Source organism: Aotus nancymaae, unplaced genomic scaffold, assembly GCF_030222135.1.
Source record: "Aotus nancymaae isolate 86718 unplaced genomic scaffold, 86718_ANA_hifiasm-v0.15.2.pri h1tg000108l, whole genome shotgun sequence".
NCBI classification, from domain to species: domain Eukaryota; kingdom Metazoa; phylum Chordata; class Mammalia; order Primates; family Aotidae; genus Aotus; species Aotus nancymaae.
Window position 1 is genome coordinate 29,493,317 of NW_026988523.1, and position 27,344 is coordinate 29,520,660.

At 48.0% G+C, this 27,344-nt stretch overlaps 6 protein-coding genes and 2 pseudogenes across 7 annotated transcripts; 3 read left to right on the top strand and 5 right to left on the bottom strand.

Moving 5' to 3' along the window:
* Positions 1-59: 59 nt before the first annotated feature.
* Positions 60-1,432, bottom strand: LOC105709927 (histone H2B type 2-F). The gene has a single exon (XM_012442110.3). The coding sequence runs from the start codon at positions 512-514 to the stop codon at positions 134-136; it is 381 nt and encodes a 126-aa protein (XP_012297533.1). The 5' UTR covers positions 515-1,432; the 3' UTR covers positions 60-133.
* LOC105709926 (histone H3) lies at positions 135-7,053 on the bottom strand. 2 transcript variants are annotated; one of them, XM_064370529.1, is made up of 3 exons: positions 2,339-7,052; positions 1,436-1,912; positions 135-501 (listed from the first exon to the last, which is right to left on the bottom strand). In XM_064370529.1, the coding sequence occupies exon 2, from the start codon at positions 1,845-1,847 to the stop codon at positions 1,437-1,439; it is 411 nt and encodes a 136-aa protein (XP_064226599.1). In that variant the 5' UTR covers positions 1,848-1,912; positions 2,339-7,052; the 3' UTR covers positions 135-501; position 1,436. The 2 variants fall into 2 exon arrangements, with proteins under 2 accessions (XP_064226599.1, XP_012297531.1); XM_012442108.3 differs by having other exon boundaries at positions 1,436-7,053.
* LOC105719964 (histone H3) lies at positions 6,841-26,884 on the top strand. The gene is made up of 3 exons (XM_064370527.1): positions 6,841-7,354; positions 14,237-14,267; positions 26,462-26,884. Exons 1-3 carry the CDS (start codon positions 7,062-7,064, stop codon positions 26,876-26,878), a joined length of 741 nt encoding a protein of 246 aa, XP_064226597.1. The 5' UTR covers positions 6,841-7,061; the 3' UTR covers positions 26,879-26,884.
* LOC105719961 (histone H3) lies at positions 14,644-15,060 on the bottom strand. The gene has a single exon (XM_012456299.2). It carries the CDS (start codon positions 15,058-15,060, stop codon positions 14,650-14,652), a length of 411 nt encoding a protein of 136 aa, XP_012311722.1. The 3' UTR covers positions 14,644-14,649.
* Positions 16,001-17,049, bottom strand: LOC105719962 (histone H2A type 2-A). The gene has a single exon (XM_012456300.3). The coding sequence runs from the start codon at positions 16,502-16,504 to the stop codon at positions 16,112-16,114; it is 393 nt and encodes a 130-aa protein (XP_012311723.1). The 5' UTR covers positions 16,505-17,049; the 3' UTR covers positions 16,001-16,111.
* Positions 16,422-23,255, top strand: LOC135272251 (histone H2B-like; annotated as a pseudogene).
* Positions 24,162-24,729, bottom strand: LOC110567256 (histone H2B-like; annotated as a pseudogene).
* Positions 24,479-25,527, top strand: LOC105719963 (histone H2A type 2-A). Its single transcript, XM_012456301.3, has one exon. The coding sequence runs from the start codon at positions 25,024-25,026 to the stop codon at positions 25,414-25,416; it is 393 nt and encodes a 130-aa protein (XP_012311724.1). The 5' UTR covers positions 24,479-25,023; the 3' UTR covers positions 25,417-25,527.
* Positions 26,885-27,344: the final 460 nt, after the last annotated feature.

Here is a 27,344-nt window from a genome sequence, read left to right on the forward strand (position 1 = left end):
GGTCACCCTAGCTCCCTGACCAAAAGCTATCCAACGCTGACAAGTGTTTACAGCCCTTTTCTCGATTACTGAAGTGGCTCTGAAAAGAGCCTTTGGGGTAAGGTGGTTCATCTGTTGCGTCCTTCGCACACCCTTACTTCGAGCTGGTGTACTTGGTGACCGCCTTGGTGCCCTCGGAGACGGCGTGCTTGGCCAGCTCGCCGGGCAGCAGCAGGCGCACGGCCGTCTGGATCTCGCGGGACGTGATGGTGGAGCGCTTGTTGTAGTGCGCCAGGCGGGACGCCTCCCCCGCGATGCGCTCGAAGATGTCGTTGACGAAGGAGTTCATGATGCCCATGGCCTTGGACGAGATGCCGGTGTCGGGGTGGACCTGCTTCAGCACCTTGTACACGTACACGGAGTAGCTCTCCTTGCGGCTGCGCTTGCGCTTCTTGCCGTCCTTCTTCTGCACTTTCGTAACAGCCTTTTTAGAGCCCTTTTTGGGAGCAGGAGCGGATTTTGCTGGATCCGGCATTTTTGCGCGAAAAAGCAACAGAGACTGAAAGAAGTAATCCCGACTACAGCAAAACGGGCTGGTTATGCGCTACTTATAGAGCTTGTATGCAAATGAAGACTCGCAGAGTGCTGCATTTTTATTGGTTAACTTACAACGGTGTCGTCATAGGGGGTGGAGTCTATGTAAATAATAGATTCTGGTCGTGTTTCCTTAGTGGTCACTAGAACAAAAGTCTTGTTATCCAATCAGAATGATCCATTTCACACTAGCGGGTTTTAAGCTAGGTGAAGAGTTTCAACCGCCTCGGGCTTTTTTCCTGGTTTTCTTTCCTTGACAGTTGCTTACAGAAGAAACCTAAACACCAGCTAAAGATAACTCTTACCTTGTTTTTGCATTTTTGTTCTATACTTTGGAGAAATTTTGTTCTTTCGGTTCTTGGAACATTACCTCAGCCCACTTTTTTAAAATCGCTATTTACTCCCCGCCCCCAACTTAAATTACTCTTCTGGCTTGAGCACCGCCTGTAGTACACAATGAAGACGCTGAGCTTTAATTGCTTATACAGTTCCTAAATAAACCAGGAGGCGAGTTTGATTTTTAAGGGACTCGCCCCACGCCAGTCAGATCTTCCACATCTCGGGACTCAGCACATTGTCTCTTGCCCCTATGCACAACTTCCCCCACAGAATTGGGAACCGGAGCTCTAGCCTTAAGTCTCGGCAGGAACCACAAGGACCATGCCTCTGCGGCTTTCTCCACCGCCAGCCAGCTCACACCTGGGCTTTGGACTTTGTAACCCCACCCACCACTTAGTGTCCCTGGCCTCCGACCGGTGAGCAAGGGAGACACACGTCAGCTGGAGAGCCGGTACAGCTGCTCTTGATGAAAACGGCAGTGGCTCTAAAAAGAGCCTTTAGATCCACCACTTAAGATACACGCTTTAGGCCCGCTCCCCGCGGATGCGGCGGGCCAGCTGGATGTCCTTGGGCATGATAGTCACGCGCTTGGCGTGGATGGCGCACAGGTTCGTGTCTTCGAACAGCCCCACCAGGTAGGCCTCGCTGGCCTCCTGCAGCGCCATCACGGCCGAGCTCTGGAAGCGCAGGTCCGTCTTAAAGTCCTGCGCTATCTCGCGCACCAGTCGCTGGAAAGGCAGCTTGCGGATCAGCAGCTCGGTAGACTTTTGGTAGCGCCGGATCTCGCGCAAGGCCACGGTGCCGGGCCGGTAGCGGTGCGGCTTTTTCACCCCGCCCGTGGCCGGCGCGCTCTTGCGGGCCGCCTTGGTGGCCAGCTGCTTCCTCGGGGCCTTGCCGCCGGTCGACTTACGGGCAGTCTGCTTAGTACGGGCCATACTGTCTCATTGATATGAGAGTTTAGGCAGTCCTATTTATAGACATAGCCTCCTCTTGATTGGGCCTGAAAGGAAGAAATTTTCAAACTTGTGATCTCATTGGTTTAAATTCAATCTTATTTACCTAGGCATAAAATTGTTTTGCTAATCTTCCCTTATTCCTTCATTCCCCTTTTCGAGATTCTTTTCTGTAATTTTGTCGATCACAGATTGTTTTTGAAAACCTTTCCTTTAAATTGATGTAACTTTCGTAAAAGCAATGTATAAAGTGTTTTGCATTCCATTTAAACAATTTTGTTTTCCAAATTCAAGCATGCCCTTCTGTGAGCTATCAGCCTGTTTCAAGTTACTTGTTACTGTAGCACTTCTACCGTAGCTAACATTTATTTCGCGTCTGGCACTTTGCTCAGCAAATTACATGCATTTTACCATGCATGACCGAAGCTTAACAAAACAATATATAATTGAAGGAATGAAAAAATTGAACTTACTTACTTGACCTCGGAACCCAGCCAAAGCCATTTCACCTGGGTGGTATGCTGACCTAATTCCTTTAGCCCTTTGTCCCTGCGATGTGGTTTCTTCTTCCTCACCCCTACATCAGTGGCCAATTAGGTCTTGCAGATTATACCTTCTAAATCAAAGAAGGACAACACCAGAAATAGTAATGTCTCCTTTACAGTGTAGAATACTTTGTAAATAAGTGCTTATTAGCCAGATTACCAGTTAAGGTTTCAAAACAAATTATTCAGTTGCTGACTTGCTAACATTTTATTCAATAAAATGTTTCCTAATGCTTAAAAGTTTAATATTTTTTCTGTTCTCTATGAAGAGAGTAAAGATGCTTTGCTTTTTCAATTTCATATGCTTTGAAGTCTGTATTGTTCACAGCAGTAAATATTATAATGGTTATGTAGAAGTAACTGATAATTAAAAGTTGTACTAGTTAACATAAAACTTTTAATCAAATGCTTATTTTATTGAAAAATCATTGCGTACAAACTATAAAAACTCAAACCTGAGAAAGGCAGGCACGAGAAGTTTCTTTTTTTTTTTTTTATTTTTATTTTATAAACTTACTTTGAGGGTGTCATTATGAACTATCTTCCTACTGAAGTCAAGTAAAGTAAAAGTGATTTTCAGGGTACTTCCTGAACACTAAACACAATGTAGAAATCTGTTAGCTAATTAATATCTTTGAGAGTTTATCATGGGAAGCATCCTCCTCTAGAGAGATCTAAAATGTACAAAGGTGTAACTGATGTGAACAAATGTTATCCCTCTCTGTGGTAGTTTTGTAATGCCTTTCAGACAGCAGGCACTAAGTGTTTAAAAGTTCTTGTACTTTTAAACATCTATTTAACAAAGATGCAGTGTATACTGCATTATTTAATCCCTACTCTGTGAAATAGATGCTACTTTTCTCACTTTAGAGATAAGAAAACTGAGTCTCAGAGAAATTATGGCTTCTCCTGGATAAGTAATATTCTAAAGCAAAAGAAAGAAACTGTAATGATGAAACTTCCTATTTCATTATGCTCAGAAGATACTTTATTCATTTATTTATTTATTTTTATTTTATTTTATTTTTTTGAGACAGAGTCTCACCATCACCCAGAGTGGAGTGCAGTGGTGTGATCTTGGCTCACTGCAACCTTTGCCTTTCAGATCCAAGCAATTCTCTTGTCTCAGCCTCTCAAATAGCTGGGATTACAGGCACATGCCACCATGCCTGGCTTTTTTTTTTTTTTTTTTTTTTTTTTTGTATTTTTAGTAGAGACAGAGTTTCACCATATTGGTCAGGCTGGTTTTGAACTCCTGACCTCAGGTGATCCACCCTCCTCGGCCTCCCAAAGTGCTGGGGTTACAGGCGTGATCCCCAAACGCCCAGCTGGGGATACATTTTAAAGCACAAAAGCGTTTTCCCATGATGCAATCAAACCATCTAGTGTTTCTAAACATCTACACCCAACTATTCCCATCAGAAGGGAAAACTAGCCTGAGGAATCTGGATGATAGCTCAAAGCAGCCCACCCAAGCATCACATTTCTTTGCAATATACTTTGTAATGTATGCACTCTTGACCATAATGTATGGACATGTTCATTTAAATAAGAAAAAGACATTTAATCAGAGTACTAAACTTTTTCATGGCTATAGGTAACATTTCTCAGAAAATGAACCAGATGTATGGTTGCCTTAGAAGTCATCTTTAATAACAGAATTCAGATCCATTGTTAGTTCAGTTTCACCTAGTCCCCCCACTGGACTTGAGAGTGACATTTCTAAGAAAGGTCTCAATCCAACACTTTATCAGAGGTAGCTTTATGCTGCAAAAGAAGCTCTGCTTTTCTGCAATTATAATGGAGACTGAATATTTCTCCTAGAATTTTTGAAGTGTCCTTCAGCAGAAATTATAAGGGTGTGTAGCTTTGAATACCAAGAACTGAAATTTCATTCAGTAGCACTGGGGAATAGACAAGAGAAGCTTAAAATTTACCAGACAAGCAATAAGCAGGCAAAGGAAAATATTAATAAATGAATTATTAGGCATGTAATGTTTTGTATGTACATGTGTTTACTTTTAATACGAAATGGACTAGGTTAAAATAGATGGTCCAATAAGACAGTTTATGTTTCATTTTTCCCTTCAAGTACCCTCAGGACTATAAGTATCATAAGCTGAGACCAGCTCAATTTTTGGTTTGTGGGTTGGTCAGGCCCTGTGCCTGATTTGATTTTCTCTTGAATGGTCTGCAGCCCTGGAAGAAGCTGAAGAAGCCATGAGTCTCATGAGAGCCTCAGCTTTTTTCCCTACCCCGTTATGAGATAAACTCCTTCCTTAAATATCCTGCTCATTTGATAAAACTTGGCACCCTTCTCCTTTCTACTGCTCCCTAATACTACCTGTAATGTACAGCTCAAATTTTATACAATTTCTGCCTTTATTATGTAACATATTCCACTGGAATATGTGTTACAGGAAGGGGCTACCGATCCAGACCCCTAGAGAGGGTGCTTGGATCTTGGGCAAGAAAGAATTCAGGGCAAGTATATAAAGTGAAAGCAAGTTTATTAGGAAAGTAAAGGAATAAAGGAATGGCTACTCCATAGAGAGAATGGCCCCGAGGGCTGCTGTTTGCCGGTTTTTATGCTTATTTCATGATTATATGCTAAACAAGGGGTGGGGTGATGGCACGCGCCTGTAATCCCAGCTACTCCCGAGGCTACCTAAGAATCCCTTGAACCCGGGGCGGCAGTGGTTGCAGTGAGCCAAGATCATGCCACTGCACTTCAGCCTGGAAGAGAACATACCGAGAATCCGTCACCCCCTCCCCCAACTCCAGCCCCCCAAAATAAGAAATCACTGCCACTAAGGAAAACACAGCCAAGATGGGGGAAAATAAAAAATCACTGCCAGTAAGGAAAACACAACCAAGATATAAGGAGATGTAAAATAATGTGATAGATTCTGCAAGAGTTACTAAAGAGTCAGAAAATGGCAAGCATGTTCCTTTTTCTATGCCCTGAAGCAGCCAAGGGAGAGGAAGATATGTGTTGCCAATGCTGGGTGTTGGTTTAGGCAGGTAGATGCTGTGATGCGCGGTGGAACCGTTCAACAGGCAGACTTGAGAACCAGCTTTATGCGGAAAGAGAGAGAGACTGCTCTGTCATCCTCCGTGCGTCACACCCTGGAGATTCTAAGTTTAAACATTTTGATTTGGGGAGATTTAGAGTTTTGAGCCTAAAATGACTGAAGAGCCACCAGGTGGGTCTAAATGTTTCGAGTCTAGAAGTCTGAATATAGATTCAAGACTTATGAGCATATAGGTGGAGCCAAGGGAGATTAAACAGGGCACAGAAGTTATTAAAAATACTCTTCGGAAACAAATCCCCAACAAAACACGATTCTTTCAGCGGAAACCAGGACATTTTCTCAGACTCCCCCACAGAGGGCCCTGATAAAGTAATAAACATGTTAACAGTTAAGAACCCCAACCAATTTCATAGCGCAGTTTCTGGTAATTACTCTCAGTGTGGAGCGGATAGTCCTCTAGCAAGACCCAATTTGGCAAACTGCTGGCTCCATGTGGGGCCTCCACGGGCCACAGCGGGGCACTAAATCCTGGCTGAGAGCAAAGGCCGATTTAGAGGATCTGCAGAAAAGGGATGCACAGAACATGCCCCAGTCTTCCCTGTGCTTGTAGCAGGCCCTCCATATACGCCGGTTCCTCAAGATCGAAAGTATCAAACAAATGAATTGTTTTAAAACCCAGTACAACAAAAGATAGTAAAAACAAAAGCAGTATAACAGTTGCTTACACAGCATTTGCACTGGGTTAGGTGTTATAAAGTAATTTAGAGACTATTTACAGTACACGGGAGGTTGTGCCTAGTTACATGCGAATCCTACGCCATTTTCTACACGGGACTTGAGCATCCTGGACTTTGGTGTCGGCGGGAGCCCTGGAACCAATCAATCCCCCTCAGATACCGAGAACTGTTTTGCTTCTCCCAGCACGGCTCTGACTGACACTGTGTTGGGATTCGCTGACCTGCACGAGAAAGCTCGGCAGCGTGCTGAGACCAGTTCTCCCAGGACCAGATCTCTCCCGGGTGAGCGAAAACAGAGCGGCTCGGTCCAACAAAACAGAGCCTAGGGCCGGGACTTATGGCGAACCCGCCCCCTCCCGCCGTCCCCTGGCGCACGGATCTCCGGCACCGCTGCTCTTGAGGTCGCCTCTCGCGTGTCCGCCTCGTCGTCGGAACGGCGCTTCCTGCAATTTTGCATAAGCACGGCTGGGAATCCGTTCGTCGGGATTAAATGCTGAGCTGGCGCGCTCCTGCCGGTCTCTGGCCTCGGTTTGCTCTTCCTGGGGCTCCCTGCAGACCTTTCCCTTAGCCTCCGTGCAGTGCCTTCCGGGCGTCCCCAGACCAGACACAGGCCAAAGCCACCGCAGAATCCGGACGCCGCGGGATGGGATCTGAATTCTCCCGGGGACGAGGGGGGGGAGGGGGAAGGGTGAGAGTGAGAAGGATCTGAGAAGGAAGAAGAGGAACACAAAAGAAATGACGAAATGTCGAGAGGGCGGGGACAATTGAGAACGCTTCCCGCCGGCGCGCTTTCGGTTTTCAATCTGGTCCGATAGTCTTGTATATCAGGGGAAGGCGGCCCTCGCCCTGACAGAAGCTGTCTTCCCGGCTGCAGCGGTCATGTCTGGCAGAGGAAAGGGCGGAAAAGGCCTAGGCAAAGGGGGCGCTAAGCGCCACCGCAAGGTCTTGAGGGACAACATCCAGGGCATCACCAAGCCGGCGATCCGGCGTCTAGCTCGGCGTGGCGGCGTTAAGCGGATCTCCGGCCTGATTTACGAGGAGACCCGCGGTGTGCTGAAGGTGTTCCTGGAGAACGTGATTCGGGACGCGGTCACCTACACGGAGCACGCCAAGCGCAAGACCGTCACGGCCATGGATGTGGTGTACGCGCTCAAGCGCCAGGGGCGCACCCTGTACGGCTTTGGAGGCTAGGCCGCCGCTCCGGCTTTGCACGTTTCCATCCCAAAGGCCCTTTTTAGGGCCGACCACTTGCTCATCTGAGGAGCTGAGCACTTGACTAAGTACAACAGTAACTATGTTGGAACGTAACTTTGCCAGTGGGGTGACAAGCGGATCTCAAGTTAACAGAAAGCTGGTGTCCATAGAACTCGCAGCCTTAAAGGACTTAATGGTTGGTTGACCTTTTGCTTGCCTGGGCTTATTTTGCCCGTTTTCGATGTGAAAGGTTGAATGCTCTAGGTTTTCAGCGCTGCTTTTTCGGTTCGCTCTTGTGCAGTGTAGGCACACCTGGGGGAAACGTAATTTGCACTGGCAATTTAAACGTCCCTTGCTGTGTAATCTCACTCTATTAGCTCAGGCAAAGTGGGGAAAGTAGCCTTAGATCTTCAGTCCAGAGATGCCGGCTCTCACCTGATCCGTTCAGGTTTTGTCAGTTAACCTTTTTGGGCTTCATTTTCCCCTCTGCATAACCAGCGGGTGGACTACGTGGCTATGTAAGGGTCCATTCGTGTTATATGGCATCGTCGCACACGGTCTCAGCTCACTTCAAATAAAAGTGTGAGTTTGCAGAACCAGATCTAATTATCAATCTTAGTACAGTTGAAAAACGCGTTTCTGGCAAGTTAGTGCCCAGTGCCTGAAAAGTATCATTTCCTATGTTCAATAAAAAGGCCCCTTAACTTAATCAAGGACCTGTGAGATGACCGTCTCGGTTGTGGCATTGCAACGATATAGATGCAGAGACATTTTAATAGGATCCTTCTATAAAAGTGACTCAAGGATATGATCGTCAAGCAACTTCAAGGAACAGGTCATCCAGGTATGTGGCTTCTACCCCTTAGGGCCTCTTGTAGCTTACAATGAGAGACCTGCAGAAACGTGCCCACCATCAATACAGAAAGTGCAATTCAGTTTTGACAAGGCAAAAGACAATTACCCTATATCAGCATGGCCTAGATCACAGAAAGCTGTTCTCTACACTACCACCTTGAGGTTGCCCTAATTTGGATTGAAATGTGGGTTCCCATTTCTAATCCCTAAATTTATAGTTTTGCAGCCATTGCATTGCCCGTAAATTTATTTATTTATTTATTTCATTATTATTATTATTTGCATTCTAGGCCTATGATTTTACATGGAAATTGGACGGTGTATGTATTTGAGAGAATAAATTCTGTCAGCTCCCAAACGATAAACCAGTAGTTGCTTTATTGGTCTTCAGACGTGGCTGCTCTCATCAGCATCAAACACTTGAGAATGAACTAGGCTTAAAATATAGTACTTAGCAATCGGGTTGCCAGCAAAGCAGCAGATGCGAGACTTGCCCTCCAGGAGCTTAGCATCAGAACGGAGAAGAGAAATAAGTGCATAATATGTAGGCGACATAAATCCATACCAGTACGCATTTAGGAGTAAATGGCAAATCCAAGGGTAAGAGGCCATACGTATTCAATATGATGAGAAATTTAGACAATACTATAGGAGCCCAAATGCTACAGATGTCACTGGCTGCTGGGAAACGAGGGAAAACTTGTCCATGGACGTGGGGGTTTGTGTCGGACTCCGCATAGAGAGCAGAATGCTTGCTATCCTACTGGCGAGTTATCTGTCCATTGCCTGAAAAGTATCATTTCCTGCGTGCAATAAAAAGGCCCGTTATGAGACTTGAGCTACATAATAAAGGGGACGGGGGCAGGGAGGAAGTGGCAAGAATAACATTTGTGAAGCTGTCCAGGTTTTTTTTTTTTTTTTTTTTTTTTTTTTTTTTGAGACAGAGTTTCGCTCTTGTTACCCAGGCTGGAGTGTAATGGCGCGATCTCGGCTCACCGCAACCTCCGCCTCCTGGGTTCAGGCAATTCTCCTGCCTCAGCCTCCTGAGTAGCTGGGATTACAGGCACGCGCCACCATGCCCAGTTAATTTTTTGTATTTTTAGTAGAGACGGGGTTTCACCATGTTGACCAGGATGGTCTCGATCTCTTGACCTCGTGATCCACCCGCCTCGGCCTCCCAAAGTGCTGGGATTACAGGCATGAGCCACCGCGCCCGGCGAGAAATAGAGGTTTTAATGCTCTGGATGTTTCCTTTTCCCTTTAAAATCTGACCTGTGATTTCCAGCATTGCTATTTGAAATATCGCTGATGTTTTTAACTTTAAAGGCAATGCCGGTGAATATATTCTGATCCTCACCAAGATCCACTAAAGAAGGAGATAAAATTTGAAGAGAAATAAAAGAAGAAAGAAAGGGAGTGGGGTGGAAAACATCCATTATTTGAATTAGCGTAGCCTCTCATCCATCCAACAATGGAAAACACCTCCACTGTTCTCAAAGTGTAGCCTCTCATCTAGCAGTATTGATCACCTGAGCTAAAAAATCTTGGGCCCCACTGAATGAGACACTGAGGGATGAGACCGTGTAATTGGTACTTTAAAAAAGCCCTCCTGGTGATTCTGATACACATTAAAGTTTGAAAACCACTGATGTAGATAACAGCTCTTCTTTCTTTCTTTCTTTCTTTTTTTTTTTTTTCTATTTTTTTGAGATGGAGTCTCACTCTGTCACCCAGGCTGGAGTGCAGTGGTGCAATCTTGGCTCACTGCAACCTCCACCTCCTGGGTTCAAGCGATTTTCCAGCCTCACTCTCCCAAGTAGCAGGGATTACAGGTGCCACCACCATGCTGGGCTAATTTTTGTAGTTTTAGTAGAGCCGAGGTTTTGTCACGTTGGTCAGGCTGTCTGGAACTCCTGACCTCAGGTGATCCACCCGCCTTAGCCTCCCAAAGTGCTGGGATCACTGCACCCGGCCTCTTTTTTCTCTCTCTCTCTCTCTGTATTATTATTATTATTATTTGAGACAGAGTTTCGCTTTTGTTACCCAGGCTGGAGTGCAATGGCGCGATCTCGGCTCACCGCAACCTCCGCCTCCTGGGTTCAGGCAATTCTCCTGCCTCAGCCTCCTGAGTAGCTGGGATTACAGGCACACGCCACCACGCCCAGGTAATTTTTTGTATTTTTAGTAGAGACGGGGTTTCACCATGTTGACCAGGATGGTCTCGATCCTTTGACCTCGTGATCCACCCACCTCGGCCTCCCAAAGTCCTGGGATTACAGGTGTGAGCCACCGCGCCCGGCTCTCTCTCTCTTTTAAACAGTTTTTGTTTTAATGAAAAAGGATTTAGAATCTGAACATATGTTGCCCAGATGTTTTCCAAATGTTAAAATTTGCTTTCTTTGACGGAAAAGAAACCATATGGATGATCCTAATACATTTCTTGTAGCAAGAAAACATAGACGGAAAAAGGTAAAACAGCCTTTGTTTCTTCAAAGAATTTGGGGCAAACAGAAAAGATGTATGAATGAAAAACATAGCCAGCTTGTTTTACTAAATATCAGTTTGTACTTCTAATAGTACTTAAGTTCATAATTAATGGATGTGTTTTCTTTTTTCTTCCAAGATTTCTCACCGTATACATCTGTATAGTGACGTTAGTACTCGCCCTTGCTCCCACCATGTCAAGTCCACCACATACTATTATGGTATAGACGTGGCTAAATCCTCCATCAGCTGTCAGCCCCCGAACATTGCCAAGTCACAGAATACGCAGCTATGTATGCTTTTACATTAATAAAAGCCCCTTTTTCTGAACCATCTGTAACATTGAAGGATATAATGCTATTTTTAGCCATCTATAACAGCAAGGCATATAATTTCTCTCTTTGATTTGCTCCCAAAATAACTTCCTTCCCATTTCAATCCTTCGGTAGCCCAGGTGCTCTCCATGAGCCAGCTTCTGGCTGCCACCTCCTTCCCTCCCTAGATGGATTCAAGACTTCCACTCAAATATATACAAATGATTATAAAGTCCAGTCTGTGGTCTACTCCCATTACCACGGTCATAGAGGCACTTGCATGTCCCACTGGCTAATCAAACTTCACCATGGATCGATTTGAAGTCTTTTTTCCCTTTACTGGCTCCTTACCTCTCTGAGTAGCTCATCTTTTACTATATTCTTATTCTCGTTGTTTGCAACCTCTTACTCTGTACTTCATACTCCAGCCAGTGATGTACAGGTTAGTTCCTTGCTTGAGCCAAAGGAACTGAACTGTAATTTATGCAGAATGTTGCTAGTACACATAAATACGTATAAATATATAATTGTCAGGAAAAATGCTCACGAAAATTTAAGAATGATTTATAAGTGTTTATCTTCATTGAACATTTCTAATAGTTTGCTTTTCTTAAAATAAGCGTGAATATAATTTTCCCCAAAATGATCAGAAGTTAGGTAGATAGGTGATCTGAAGTATACAAACCATGAGAAATCCTACCTTTGTCAAAGTTAAATTTTCACATCTTTAGTGTTACTGAGAATGTTATTATTTTTTTTCAAGATGGAATCTTGCCGTTGTCACCCAGGCTGGAGTATAATGGCGCCATCTCGGCTCACTGCAACTTCTGCCTCCCGGGTTCCAGTGATTTTCCTGCCTCGACCTCCCAAGTGGCTGGAATTACAGGTGACCACCACCATGCCCAGCTAATTTGTATATTTTTAGTGGAGACCAGGTTTCACTACATTGGCTAGGCTTGTCTCGAACTCCTGACCTCATGTGATCAGCCTGCCTCGGCCTCCCAAAGTGCTGGGATTACAGGCATGAGCCACCACACCCAGCCGATTACTGACAATTCCTGCCTTTGTCACAGGATCATTTTAGGGATCAAACGAAAAGTTCTATGTGAAAAAAAAATGAGGCCATGAAGTGATATAGAAACCAAAGGTGATGTGTTTATCGCCTTTCCCACTCAATGTAGTTTCCTTTTTTTTTTTTTTTTTTTTTTCTTTTGAGACAGGGTTTCACTGTACTTAAGGTGACCAGGTAAGGAAGGGAAGGGGTATTAGGATAAGAGAGGGCAGAAACAAGGAGGGCCCAAAGAGATGAGGGCAAAGAAGAGCAAGGGAAGGCTCACAGGGCTGACTCTTGAAGAATGGGGTTTTTTTAGGGTCACAGAGACGGGGAAGACATTCTGCACAGAAACAGAACGTGTGACGATATTGTATGCTTGGAGATTGCAGATGCCGTGTGGGGCTAGAACATTCTCGTTCAGCTGCAAAAACATCTGAAACCTGAGAAGGCTGTGGGAAACATGAGGAACTAGATGTGTGATACTTTGAGTTTTTCTAACTTAGCAACTGCTAATAGAGTAGCAAAAATTAATGGGGCGCTTGTTCTGCACCAAATACTGTGCAAGGTCTTTTTTTAAGACATGGGGTCTCACTGCTGTCACTGAGGCTTGAAGTGTGGTGGCACGGTCACAGCTCACCATAGCCTCGAACTCCTGGCCTCTAGCAGTCCTCTTGCCTCAGCCTCCTGAGTCACCGGGATTATAGGCATGAGCCACCGCACATGGCTTGTGCTAGGTACTTTACAGAAATTGTCACTTTTACTATTTCCAACAAAACTATGAGCAAGTTACTGCTACCCCATTTTACAGACGGGAAAAGTTAGGCCTATGGAGATCTGCCACCTGATCTCCTACTCGGTCCCGCGGCTGTGCTTGCGTTCTCGCGGGTCTGTGTCCTAGTCCCTCTGGCCATGCCTGAGCCTGCAAATCCGCATGACAAATCCTTAAGTCATGCACCTGTTTACATGGAAAAGGTTGGGATTCAAACTTGATTTTGTCCAACTCGAGTCCTTCCCGGTTATTAGCCTCCAGTGCTCTGAATTGCCACGCAAAGGAATGTTAACTTCATCCTGAAGGGAATGGGAAGGTCGTAGAAAAATTTTAAGCATGAAAGTGAGAGGCTCAAAACAACAAAAAGCAAACAAAAAACAAAACCCTCATTTTTTTAAAGGTAGCTCTCATAGAGTGGAAGCTCAGTGGCAGGGCAGAAAGACCAGCCTGACTAACCTACTAGACCAGAGCTGGCGAGGGCTTCAGTTGAGGTATGGTCATGGGAGGATGGAGAAAAGGTGATACAACTGAAAGTCGGAAGGTAGATTTAGTAACATTTGGAACTCACGGGATTTGGACAGAGGACAAGAGGAAGGGACACCAGACCAGTAGAGATGGAGGTAATGATGGTGTGTTCCATGAAGATGGAGAATGTGGAAAGAAACAAATCGGGTTGGAAAGCAAGATGATGCATGAGGTTTTGGAAATAAGCTGGGTTTGAAGTGCCTAGTATCCATCCAGAGGGACCCATCTGCCAGGCAGAAACATTGGTGTAGCCAGGCACGGTGGCTCACATCTATAATCCCAGCATTTTGGGAGGCCAAGGCGGGATGGCTTGAGCCCAGGACTTCGAGACCAGCCTGGGCAATGAAGTGAGACCTTGTCTCTACAAAAAGAATTAAAAAACTAACCCAGTCATGGTAGTGTATGCCTGTAGTCCCAGCTACTCAGACGGCTGAGGTGGGAGAATCGCTGAGCCGAGTCCAAAACTGCAGTGAGCTTTGATTGTGCTACTGCACTCCAGCCTGATGAGTGAGGCCGTTTCACTCTCTCTCTCTCTCTCTCTCTCTCTCTCTCTCTCTCTCTCTCTCTCTCTCTCTTTCTCACACACACACACGCTGTAGAGATCAGGATAGGGTCTCTTCAGATTAACAAAAGCCCGCCAGCACCCCGTTCCTCCGACAATTCTGGCTTACGGGCAGGATATGGGGGTCACCACTGTGCTGGTGGAGGTGGTGCGGGCCTCACCGACACCCGACCGGCACCCCAGCACAGTTCTCTGCACGTTTGCCCCCAGAACCCCGGCAAGGCCGAGGTGGCGAATTCCCTCCGTAGCCGGGCGGCCGCGCCCACCGGGCGAGGTGGGTTTGGGCGCGAAGCCAAGTCGTGTAGCACTCCACCTCCGCAAAGGCCAGGTGCTGTCCCTGAGTGTCCCTTGGACGCGGGCCCGACGCGCCTCTCCTTTCCCCGCTACCCAGCCAACGCTGTGTCACCGTCAAGCGCGGGAAGAGCCGGGACGCCAAAGACCGCAGGCCGGCGCCGCCCAGGAAGGCGGTCGCCGCCCGGCCAGGATAGCTGACCTAAGTTGGCAAAGCTCAGGATGGCACCGCAGCCAGGGCAGCCGACTTGACACCCGACCCTGGGTTTTCTGGGAACCCAGTTTGAAATGCTTTCCCCGCCCTTAATGCCAGAGGAGCACGGAGGGCAAGCGGTACAGCCTCTTCCAAGTGCTGCTGTGGGTGGCTCTGAAAAGAGCCTTTTGGATACGATGGAACCTCCGACCCGAGCGCGCACTTCTTAAGCCCGCTCCCCGCGGATGCGGCGGGCCAGCTGGATGTCCTTGGGCATGATAGTCACGCGCTTGGCGTGGATGGCGCACAGGTTCGTGTCTTCGAACAGCCCCACCAGGTAGGCCTCGCTGGCCTCCTGCAGCGCCATCACGGCCGAGCTCTGGAAGCGCAGGTCCGTCTTAAAGTCCTGCGCGATCTCGCGCACCAGCCGCTGGAAGGGCAGCTTGCGGATCAGCAGCTCGGTGGACTTTTGGTAGCGCCTGATCTCGCGCAGGGCCACGGTGCCCGGACGGTAGCGGTGCGGCTTCTTCACCCCGCCCGTGGCCGGCGCGCTCTTGCGGGCCGCCTTGGTGGCCAGCTGCTTCCTCGGGGCCTTGCCGCCGGTCGACTTACGGGCAGTCTGCTTAGTACGGGCCATAGCGAACTAAAACACAGATTTAGCCACGCAGCCGTGAGGAGAGAAACGGGCTCCCGGCCCCGCGGCAGCCACCTTTATAGGCACAGTCTTTTCCCGGTTGGGCGGAGCAATAATTGAAAATCCCGCGCTGGCTGTCCATTGGCTGTGACGTCACCCGCCCTCGCGTCACCGGTTGGCTCGGGCGGAGTCCTCCCTAATCCCGCCCACCCGCCTGCCTAGCTTTCTACTTTCCAGTTGACCCACAGTTTTGCAAGCGTTTTTCCCCTTTCTTTCGGGGTGAAAGTAGTTTTCTATTGCAGCTAGTGTTAGGTTGTTGCCTGTACGCCCTTCACTTCCTTAGACCCCGCTGCCCGCGATAGCCCCCTTTCTTGCTGCGCCCTGCAGCTCCCGCAGGGAACCTTCTTCCGTTTCCACCCCCCGCCCCAAGTCGCTACTCGGCGGGCCATTTTTCGCCTGTCGGGTGCCTTTTGGGTGGGAGAGGTGTCCGCCCCCAGGGCGCAGGATTCCGCCTCCGAGGCCGGTACTCTCCGCCCGGAAAACAAAAATGGAAACCAAGACTAGGTCAGCTCAGTGAAGCCAAGACCCAGCTCGGCCACACTGGGCAGCACTAGCCACTCAGGGCCCTCCGCGTGGGGGGTGGAGGCGAGGAGCACGTCCCGCGAATGCTTGAGGAGGTCTAAGTGCCCGGCCGTAGTTCCGCGGAGAGCACCGGGGAAGCGCGCGCTTTGCACACAACACTTAAGCGCGGTGGGTGGCGCCTGTGGCGCTGGTGTTTGTGACTGAGTGGATCGCGGCGCCCAGGACGTTTGGTGCCTCCACCTGCGCCGGGAAGCTCTGGGACGGGGGGACGAGATGCAACACGGCACACCCACCCCCTCCGACCCGTCACCCCCAGGGTCGCCGTTGGCTATTGAGAAAGGCTGCATGGAGAGTACGTAGCCGCCGTTAACAACTCTTTTATTTGAAAACGTGGGTGGCTCTGAAAAGAGCCTTTTGAGTTCACAGGTGCCCCTTCGAGACGCGGGCCGGGCTGGGCTTCCGGACGCCAGCCTCACTTGCCCTTGGCCTTGTGGTGACTCTCCGTCTTCTTAGGCAGCAGCACGGCCTGGATGTTGGGCAACACGCCGCCCTGGGCGATGGTGACTTTGCCCAGCAGCTTGTTCAGTTCCTCGTCGTTGCGGATGGCCAGCTGGAGGTGACGGGGGATGATGCGCGTCTTCTTGTTGTCCCGAGCCGCGTTGCCCGCCAGCTCCAGGATCTCGGCGGTCAGGTACTCCAGGACCGCCGCCATGTAGACGGGCGCGCCGGCCCCCACCCGCTCCGCGTAGTTGCCCTTGCGGAGCAGGCGGTGCACTCGCCCTACCGGGAACTGCAGGCCAGCGCGGGACGAGCGCGACTTGGCCTTGGCACGGGCCTTGCCTCCTTGCTTGCCACGACCAGACATGACAGCGACTGCAGCCGATGGTGCCCACCGAGAAAAGCCTCCTGCCTGGCGACCAGGAAAGTCGCCGAAGAGACCGCCGCCTCACCCTTTTATAGACACAACCGCGATTGTCTACGGGGCACTCTGATTGGCTCAAGTACGGTTTGTCCGGATGGCCAATAGGATAGCTCCGCCAGAATCCACTCATTTACATAATCTCGTCTCCCTGGCGCTGGGCGCCACGGGAAACTCGCGAATCACAGCGCAGCGTCTTGGGAACTTTCATGTGCCCTCAGGTTCCGTAAGTGCAAGTACATCGTGGCTTCCGGTAGAACCGGGTCCCGCGCCCGTGCCTGCGTTCTCGGGGGTCTGTGTCGCCAGTGCGTCTGGCCATGCCTGAGCCTGCAAATCCGGGCCGCCCCCAAGGTTACGGAAGTGCAGAAGGACGGCAAGAAGCGCAAGCGCAGCCGCAGGGAGAGCTGCTCCGTGTGGGTGTACCAGGTGCTGAGGGGGGTCCACCCGACACCGGCATCTCGTCCAAGGCCGTGGGCATCATGAACTCCTTCCTCGACATCTCCGAGCGTATCGCGGCGGCGGCGTCCTCGCGCGGCGGCGGCGTCCTCGCCCGGCGCACTACAACAAGCGCTCCACCGTCACTTCCCGCGAGATCCAGACCGCCGTGCGCCTGGCTGCTGCCCGGCCAGCTGGCCAAGCACGCCGTGTCCGAGGGCAGCAAGGCGCTCACCGAGTATGCCAGCTCCAAGTTGGCCCCTGCCGGGACCTGGCGCTCGCCTGCTCCCTGCGAGTCGCTGACTGCTTGACTCCAAAGGCTTTCAAACTGCTCTTGTTTTCAGTTCCAGTTTATTATATTTTTTGGCTTTTCGTCTGCTTAAGTTTAAGAAAGCTGACAATTCCATCAAGCCCAGATACCTATTTTCAGATAGGCAGTGCTATAAGTATGCTTATAGATTTTTAGTGGTGTATTACTTTGGTATTAGGTGTGCTTGTTCTTGCCTTAGAGGGCTGCTCTGAAAACTATCTTTGGCTTGTGTACGTACCCGTCAATATGTGCCCAGGAAATTGTGTCCTGGTGAGAAATGTAGTTTAATTTTGATAAGCTTATGTAAGATCAAATTTTCTATATGAACGAAAGTTTGGGTCTGCTTTTCAGTGGTAAAATGAAGGTAGAGGTTAAATGCATTGTATGGTCTGAGATGCGTACTTTAAAGGGAATTGTTCAAGTTTTATATATGGCATGGAGAAATTTCTTGAGGTTTTTATATCGTTTCACAAACACGTGTCTACACCACCATTCATGTTAAGATTCCTTAAGGAGGTAGATGGAAGCTTCATATTAATACCCAGGAATTAACACCGATAACACTGGTGCCATCTGTGCCCTCTAATTGAAATACCCTAAAACCTACTCAATACCATTTAAATGGTGTTTTCTCACCCGAAGATGTATCATTCAGAAAAACTTGTCCAGTTTAAGTTCCATACAATGGCAACACAATACATATGATTTCTGAACTCAGGTCGGGATCCCTGAAAAGCAGAAGGACCACAAATGTGCAAGAGAGGTTGATTAGGTTTGTTCTCAGCTTTGGGAACACTGGACTTGTAATAACACAGCCTCATTAACCTTAAAAGATTATACTGATTGCTTTGTGGTTCGTAAACGGTAGGCTGGCCACAATAGAAGCAAAGAAAGCAATTAGGAGGCTGTTGCAGTTCTGTGCGCTGGAGCACTGATTCTTCACATCTCCTCTCCAAACCAGCAGCATCAGCATTACTTGAAAATTCCCAGGTTCCAATTATTTGTGTTAAGAAGCTTTCTGGGTGATGATGCATGCTAAAGTGTGAAAAACACTTGATAAATGACATGTTGGAGTACAGTGGGGGTAATGGACACAAATGTTGGATTTTATCTTTGAGGTAGAATTGATAGGTGTGGCTGAGGAACAGGATTTAGGTAACATAGTGAAAGCCTAGAGTTTTTGGCTTGAGCAACGGTAGATAGTAGTACTATTAGGATAGAACACTGGGAGAAGATATTCGTTGGGACACTAAAGGGAGATCCAGAGTTCTGATTTAAATTTGAAAAGCTGTTTGCTATTCAAGTAGATATGTGGAGTTGACAGTTTGAGAGATGCATCTAGGGTTCAGTAAAGACAACACAAGCCTGTGTTTAAGGTCCACCTGCGAACTGTGAATACAGCGAGGGGAATAATGGACATCACCTTAAAGTATTTTTCTAGACCTTATTACTCATGTGTTTGTCATGAGGTATAATTCAGTAGTTTATAGTTCTGCCATGTATGTTATTGACCAGATAGCATTTATTTTTCTAATTCTGTTTCTGTTATAGGATGCCACATGTGCTTCCCAGAAACATGTTTTACCCACAGTTCTTAGGCTTGGCCTGATGAGTTTATTATTGTCTCAACCTGATTCTTACTGTGATTAGAAGAAATCTAGATCAAACTAATTGGCATTTAACATTTCAGGCAGTGAACTGAGTAACAACGGACTAACTCAGCAGGGGAGGGTATTATGCTATTATCTTTTGGGAAAGAAACTTGTTTTCAAGAGGCGGCAAGATGGACTGCCTTTGGGCATGAAGGCAAGAATGATTATAGACAATATGCAGAGGAGGGCACAGTGTGGGGGAATCAGGGAACTTAGCCACTCTTAGAGTTCAGCCAACCCTGGATCTCTGCTGTACCTTTGGACTTCCAGTAGAGCCAATTTGTCTGACATATTAACTTATACCAATTTGAATCTTGAAATATCAAGGAAAGACCTTTCAAGAAAGGTCTCAAACAAATAGGGTTGATTAGGACAGAACTGCTCCAACTACATATTTGGAACAAATGTCGAAATGGTAAAAACCAGCATTTGATGAAGGCTAAAGACTAATATTACCATCACAAAAAGAATGTCTAGGCTTTTTTGTTTTTTAGATGTGAAATTTTATTTAACAATTTAAAATAAACTGTGAATCTAAAAATTTTAGTAGCTGTATTAATTTTCTAGGGCTGTCAAAGTATCATAAACTATATGGCATAAAACAACAGAAACATTCTTTCATGCTTTTAGAGGCTTTGAAGTCTGAAATGAAAGTGTTGGTGGGGCCATACGCTCTCCAAACCCACAACGGGAAGATTCTTTCTTGTCTTTTAGTGTCTGGTAGCCCCATTTGTTCTTTGGTTTGTGGCAGCGTAACTCTAATCCCTACTTACATCTTTTCTTGTATGTCTCCATGTTTTCTTTTTTTTTTTTTTTTGAGGCAGAGTTTCATTCTTGTTGCCCAGGCTAGAGTGCAATGCCGTGATCTTGGCTCACTGCAAACTCTGCCTCCTGGGTTCAAACGGTTTTCCTGCCTCAGCCTCCTGAGTAGCTGGGATTACAGGCATGTGTCACCACGCCCCCCCAATTTTGTGTTTTTAGTAGAGATGGGGTTTCATGTTGGTCTCAAATGCCTTGACCTCAGGTGATCCACCTGCTTTGGTCTCCCAAAGTGCTGGGACTACAGGCATGAGCCACCACACCCAGTCATCTCCATGTTTTCTTATAAGGGTATCAGTCATACTGGATTAGGGCCCACCCTAACGACCTCATTTTAACTTGACTAAATCTGCAAAGACCCTATTTCCAAATAAGGCAAAATTCTAAGGAACTAGGGGTTAGACTTCAACATATCTTTTGGGGGGACACAATTCAACCCCTAACAGTAGTCAACAGCCGTGGCAGGCTAAATATGGCCCCCACGTATGTCCATATCCTAATCCCTAGAATCTGTTAAAACTACCTTACATAGCCAAGGGAATTTTGCATATGTGATTCTGAGACTGAGAGATTATGCTGGATTATCCAGGTAGGCTCCAAAAGTAATCACCACAGCCATTATAGGAGTGGCTTTTTTGTCAAGTATGGAAGCAGGTGATATAGAAGCAGAGAGAGATTTGAAGATTAATAGGATGCTTGCTTTGAAGATGGAAGGGACCATAAGCCAGAAATATCCCTCTAGAGGCTGCTGGAAAAGGCATGGAAATACACCCTCCCTTAAGGCCTCCGGAGGGAGTACACCCTTGATTTCTACCTAGTGAAACTGAGTTTGTACTTCTGACCTCCAAAACTAAGAGAATAAATAACTGTTGTTTTAAAACCACTGAGTTTGTAGTAATTTGTTGCAGCAGCCACAGGAAACTAATACAATAACTATACAGGAAAAAAAAATGGAGATATTTGAATATGGATTGCATATTAGTTAATATTACTGAATCAACATTAAATTTGTTGAATGTTATGATGCTACTCTAGCTATTTAGGAGAATATCCTTATTTTTAAGAGACATGCCACTTTATTTAGGGAGAAGTTGCCAACATATTCACGGTTTATTTTCAAATGGTTCAGGGGCTGTCTGTGTGTACATGAGAAGACAAAGACAAGACAAATGCAGCAAAATCGTAGTAATTGGTGAATCCAGGTGAAGAGTCTGTGGTTGGTCTTTGTACTATTTTTTCCAACTTTTCTGTAGGTTTAAAATTTTCAAAATAGAAAAATGGGAAATACTTTATTTATTTATTTATTTATTTTTTAAGACGGGGTTTCAACGTGTTGGTCAGGCTGGTCTTGAACTCCCGACCTCAGGTGATCCGCCTGCCTTGGCCTCCAAAGTGCTTGGATTACAGGCATGAGCCACCATGCCCGGCCAAAAATGGGAAATACTTTAAAAATTGTAATCAAAGAATTATTAGTACAAAAACTTTCATACATTAATGTGTTTTATTTTTACAATAAAATTAATTTATGTAAATTGATAGAATTTCACTCATTGCACTCCAAGTTATATTTAAAAGCCTTACATATGTTTGATAATAGTATATGTAAACTATAACTCTGAATGATATCCATTGGTCAGAATACATATTGTGTAGCGGTAATGGTGACTTTTGTGATTGTACAAGTCCAGGGATGCCCCAAATGACACTGACTTACACGTCTGGTTATTCTAAGGTTGAAACTGAAGTTGAATAGTTTTAGTCAACTACTGAGACCAAAGCTGAGGCAGTCCTATATACATACACACACACACACACACACACACACACACGCATAGACATCATGATTCTAAATATTTACAGAAAGGGTAGATTATCAACAAAAGAATCAGCATCGGACTGATATGAGAGCTTATAAACCTAACCCCCTTCTCTTTCCTAAACTCCAGATTCTCATATTTCCAACTTCCTATTTGATAGTTAACACTTCCATACTTACCAGGAGTCTCAACATTTTGTTCAAAACAAGTACTCTTGGTTTTCTTCCTCCAAGACGACTCCTCACTCATTTCAGCAAATAGCAGCTGTTTTCAAGTGCTCAGTGTAAAAACCTACAATTAATCCTTGATTTCTTTCAGTCAGCCTATACTAAATCAATTCATTTAAAATATCTCGACTACTACTCAGCATCTCCACTGCTACCACCTGCCTCTCCAGTCAAATTCTTCAAGAGCACTCCATCTCATTTACAAGACAAAAATCTCAGCAATGGCCTGTGAAGCTCCTTAATGGCCTACATGATCAGGCCCTCAAGCACTTCTCTGATCTTGTCTGTAAATCTCTCCGTTGCACAGTGTACTTCAGCCACCTTAACCAGCTTGCATATTTCTCACTTTCACCAAACCTGTTCCTGCCTTGGGGCCTTTGTACTTGCCATTTTCTTGACAATACTCTGCCTCAAGATACCCTACAATTCACTATCTGTATTCAGCCCTCCGCTCAAGTATTAACTGATCAGACCTGTCAACCCACTCCACTCCATGTTCTACTTTACTTAACAGCAATGTTCAGATGGCTCCCTGAATAATACAAATGTATTTGTTCGCTTTTTTTTACTTATCCACTAATTAAAATGTAGATGTTTTCTATTCTGTTTACTGCTGTATTCCCAGCATGTTTTATCCCAATGTGCAGTGGTTTTTTTCTTCTCCCTTATTGTGGGAAGTGATGTGCACAACTACACATAATGAAGCCTGAATAATATGTCACATTGCTTTCATATTTCACTGTAAGTGAATTTTACTAAGAAAGGAAAAGTAGTGATTGATAGGTAATATAATTACATTGAATCACTCTCATAATTAGGTGTGTATTGCTTTCCTGCTCTTATTCTCACTCCCCAAGACCAAATGTTAACAACTACCTCCCCACCATATAATTATTTACCCAACATTATGTAGGTTCCTGTTAAAATGAAGTTATATACCTACCTTACAAACTCAACCTTTCCTTATAGTCTTTCTCTCTCACCCCCTACCTCCATGCTTTAATTTTACAAGCTTACGAAATCTGCCTTATCTCTCAGTAGAGCCATGTAAAGGTATCTGCAAAAGCAGGAAAATGTTTCCTGGGAATGAAGCTTTGAAATTTTGTTTCAATAAAGGTAAATGTAGCACACTGCCGAATACCTAAGAAATCTCTTTTTAACTGGGTGGGACAAACAGCAAGTGTGTCATCCTGGAAGATAGTATTTGGGATTTTATGTAGGTACATTAAGAGAAAAAAGTGAACAAAAGTGGGCTAAACTAGAACACTGCAGTATGCTTAACATGTACTTTCTAGTAAGTTTGTATTATGCCTTTATCTTGGTACTTTAATCTTCTGTTCTCCGTTGATCTTTTTACATTGTATTTTAAATCCTACTAAAAATATAAAGCCCTGAATTAATAAAGGATTAAATGAAACTTTTGTATATCTCACTGCAATTCTGGGGAAAAAAAGAGGGTGGGGAGATTGTCTGGGGTAGTAACTGAAAATTGTGAACAGGTTCTTACCAAGGAATAAGACAACTGCATAACCAAATGTCAGTGGTTACCAAACCTATGAATCACCTGGTGTGTTCCACAGATGGAAACCTTTGCCTCTCGCCCCCAGTGATTCGGATCAGTGGAACTATGTGGCGTTTAAGGAATATACAATATGTATTTATGTATATATTTGTGTGTGTTGAAAGCTTCAGGGTTACATAAGTTTGAACTCTTTAGGAAACACTACTGTTTAAGGCATCCACTCTCAAATATAAAGGCCTTTAGAACTTCTCTAATTTTTCATGCCATTCAGTGCCCAGAAGACTGTAAATTCCCAACAATGAGAACTGTCTACATATCAACACTTGACTAAAAAGCTTTACTATGCATGACAACAGTCTTTGCATTACTCTATTCTGATACCACTTAACGTCTTGAGGCCGAGCAATAAGTACCTATAGATTCACAGCACCTGAAATAATACCAAATTGAGACAAGGCTATGTAAACTAAAAATTGCTTGAATCACAGAATTGCGGCGTACAGGTGCGGGATTAGAGTACTATACATGGTTAGGCGTGGTCTGAAAAGTATTAAGAATGTTTCAGGTTACTACACAATTTTGCGAGCTCAAGATAAATACAATTAACACTTTTTTTCTCCACTCTCCTGAGTAGATTTACATTTACTGCACCCGTAGCATGCCGTCTCACTTTGAAAATGGCAAATTATGTGCACATGATCATGTCACTGCACGGTAGTTCGACCAAGCTACACATTATACTTACCTTGTATTCCTCTCAGATCATCTGAAGAAAAACCGGTAGGTGCTCTGGGAAAATCCCTAAGTAGAACTCACAGAAGTAAGTGGGAAAGCAGCTTCTTTCACTGAGGCAGGTGAGTAGCTCTGAAAAGAGCTTTTGGAGTCAAGCAGCCAGCGACTCGCAGGGAGCAGGCGAGCGCCAGGTCCCGGCAGGGGCCAACTTGGAGCTGGCATACTCGGTGAGCGCCTTGCTGCCCTCGGACACGGCGTGCTTGGCCAGCTGGCCGGGCAGCAGCCAGGCGCACGGCGGTCTGGATCTCGCGGGAAGTGACGGTGGAGCGCTTGTTGTAGTGCGCCGGGCGAGGACGCCGCCGCCGCGCGAGGACGCCGCCGCCGCGATACGCTCGGAGATGTCGAGGAAGGAGTTCATGATGCCCACGGCCTTGGACGAGATGCCGGTGTCGGGTGGACCCCCCTCAGCACCTGGTACACCCACACGGAGCAGCTCTCCCTGCGGCTGCGCTTGCGCTTCTTGCCGTCCTTCTGCACTTCCGTAACCTTGGGGGCGGCCCGGATTTGCAGGCTCAGGCATGGCCAGACGCACTGGCGACACAGACCCCCGAGAACGCAGGCACGGGCGCGGGACCCGGTTCTACCGGAAGCCACGATGTACTTGCACTTACGGAACCTGAGGGCACATGAAAGTTCCCAAGACGCTGCGCTGTGATTCGCGAGTTTCCCGTGGCGCCCAGCGCCAGGGAGACGAGATTATGTAAATGAGTGGATTCTGGCGGAGCTATCCTATTGGCCATCCGGACAAACCGTACTTGAGCCAATCAGAGTGCCCCGTAGACAATCGCGGTTGTGTCTATAAAAGGGTGAGGCGGCGGTCTCTTCGGCGACTTTCCTGGTCGCCAGGCAGGAGGCTTTTCTCGGTGGGCACCATCGGCTGCAGTCGCTGTCATGTCTGGTCGTGGCAAGCAAGGAGGCAAGGCCCGTGCCAAGGCCAAGTCGCGCTCGTCCCGCGCTGGCCTGCAGTTCCCGGTAGGGCGAGTGCACCGCCTGCTCCGCAAGGGCAACTACGCGGAGCGGGTGGGGGCCGGCGCGCCCGTCTACATGGCGGCGGTCCTGGAGTACCTGACCGCCGAGATCCTGGAGCTGGCGGGCAACGCGGCTCGGGACAACAAGAAGACGCGCATCATCCCCCGTCACCTCCAGCTGGCCATCCGCAACGACGAGGAACTGAACAAGCTGCTGGGCAAAGTCACCATCGCCCAGGGCGGCGTGTTGCCCAACATCCAGGCCGTGCTGCTGCCTAAGAAGACGGAGAGTCACCACAAGGCCAAGGGCAAGTGAGGCTGGCGTCCGGAAGCCCAGCCCGGCCCGCGTCTCGAAGGGGCACCTGTGAACTCAAAAGGCTCTTTTCAGAGCCACCCACGTTTTCAAATAAAAGAGTTGTTAACGGCGGCTACGTACTCTCCATGCAGCCTTTCTCAATAGCCAACGGCGACCCTGGGGGTGACGGGTCGGAGGGGGTGGGTGTGCCGTGTTGCATCTCGTCCCCCCGTCCCAGAGCTTCCCGGCGCAGGTGGAGGCACCAAACGTCCTGGGCGCCGCGATCCACTCAGTCACAAACACCAGCGCCACAGGCGCCACCCACCGCGCTTAAGTGTTGTGTGCAAAGCGCGCGCTTCCCCGGTGCTCTCCGCGGAACTACGGCCGGGCACTTAGACCTCCTCAAGCATTCGCGGGACGTGCTCCTCGCCTCCACCCCCCACGCGGAGGGCCCTGAGTGGCTAGTGCTGCCCAGTGTGGCCGAGCTGGGTCTTGGCTTCACTGAGCTGACCTAGTCTTGGTTTCCATTTTTGTTTTCCGGGCGGAGAGTACCGGCCTCGGAGGCGGAATCCTGCGCCCTGGGGGCGGACACCTCTCCCACCCAAAAGGCACCCGACAGGCGAAAAATGGCCCGCCGAGTAGCGACTTGGGGCGGGGGGTGGAAACGGAAGAAGGTTCCCTGCGGGAGCTGCAGGGCGCAGCAAGAAAGGGGGCTATCGCGGGCAGCGGGGTCTAAGGAAGTGAAGGGCGTACAGGCAACAACCTAACACTAGCTGCAATAGAAAACTACTTTCACCCCGAAAGAAAGGGGAAAAACGCTTGCAAAACTGTGGGTCAACTGGAAAGTAGAAAGCTAGGCAGGCGGGTGGGCGGGATTAGGGAGGACTCCGCCCGAGCCAACCGGTGACGCGAGGGCGGGTGACGTCACAGCCAATGGACAGCCAGCGCGGGATTTTCAATTATTGCTCCGCCCAACCGGGAAAAGACTGTGCCTATAAAGGTGGCTGCCGCGGGGCCGGGAGCCCGTTTCTCTCCTCACGGCTGCGTGGCTAAATCTGTGTTTTAGTTCGCTATGGCCCGTACTAAGCAGACTGCCCGTAAGTCGACCGGCGGCAAGGCCCCGAGGAAGCAGCTGGCCACCAAGGCGGCCCGCAAGAGCGCGCCGGCCACGGGCGGGGTGAAGAAGCCGCACCGCTACCGTCCGGGCACCGTGGCCCTGCGCGAGATCAGGCGCTACCAAAAGTCCACCGAGCTGCTGATCCGCAAGCTGCCCTTCCAGCGGCTGGTGCGCGAGATCGCGCAGGACTTTAAGACGGACCTGCGCTTCCAGAGCTCGGCCGTGATGGCGCTGCAGGAGGCCAGCGAGGCCTACCTGGTGGGGCTGTTCGAAGACACGAACCTGTGCGCCATCCACGCCAAGCGCGTGACTATCATGCCCAAGGACATCCAGCTGGCCCGCCGCATCCGCGGGGAGCGGGCTTAAGAAGTGCGCGCTCGGGTCGGAGGTTCCATCGTATCCAAAAGGCTCTTTTCAGAGCCACCCACAGCAGCACTTGGAAGAGGCTGTACCGCTTGCCCTCCGTGCTCCTCTGGCATTAAGGGCGGGGAAAGCATTTCAAACTGGGTTCCCAGAAAACCCAGGGTCGGGTGTCAAGTCGGCTGCCCTGGCTGCGGTGCCATCCTGAGCTTTGCCAACTTAGGTCAGCTATCCTGGCCGGGCGGCGACCGCCTTCCTGGGCGGCGCCGGCCTGCGGTCTTTGGCGTCCCGGCTCTTCCCGCGCTTGACGGTGACACAGCGTTGGCTGGGTAGCGGGGAAAGGAGAGGCGCGTCGGGCCCGCGTCCAAGGGACACTCAGGGACAGCACCTGGCCTTTGCGGAGGTGGAGTGCTACACGACTTGGCTTCGCGCCCAAACCCACCTCGCCCGGTGGGCGCGGCCGCCCGGCTAC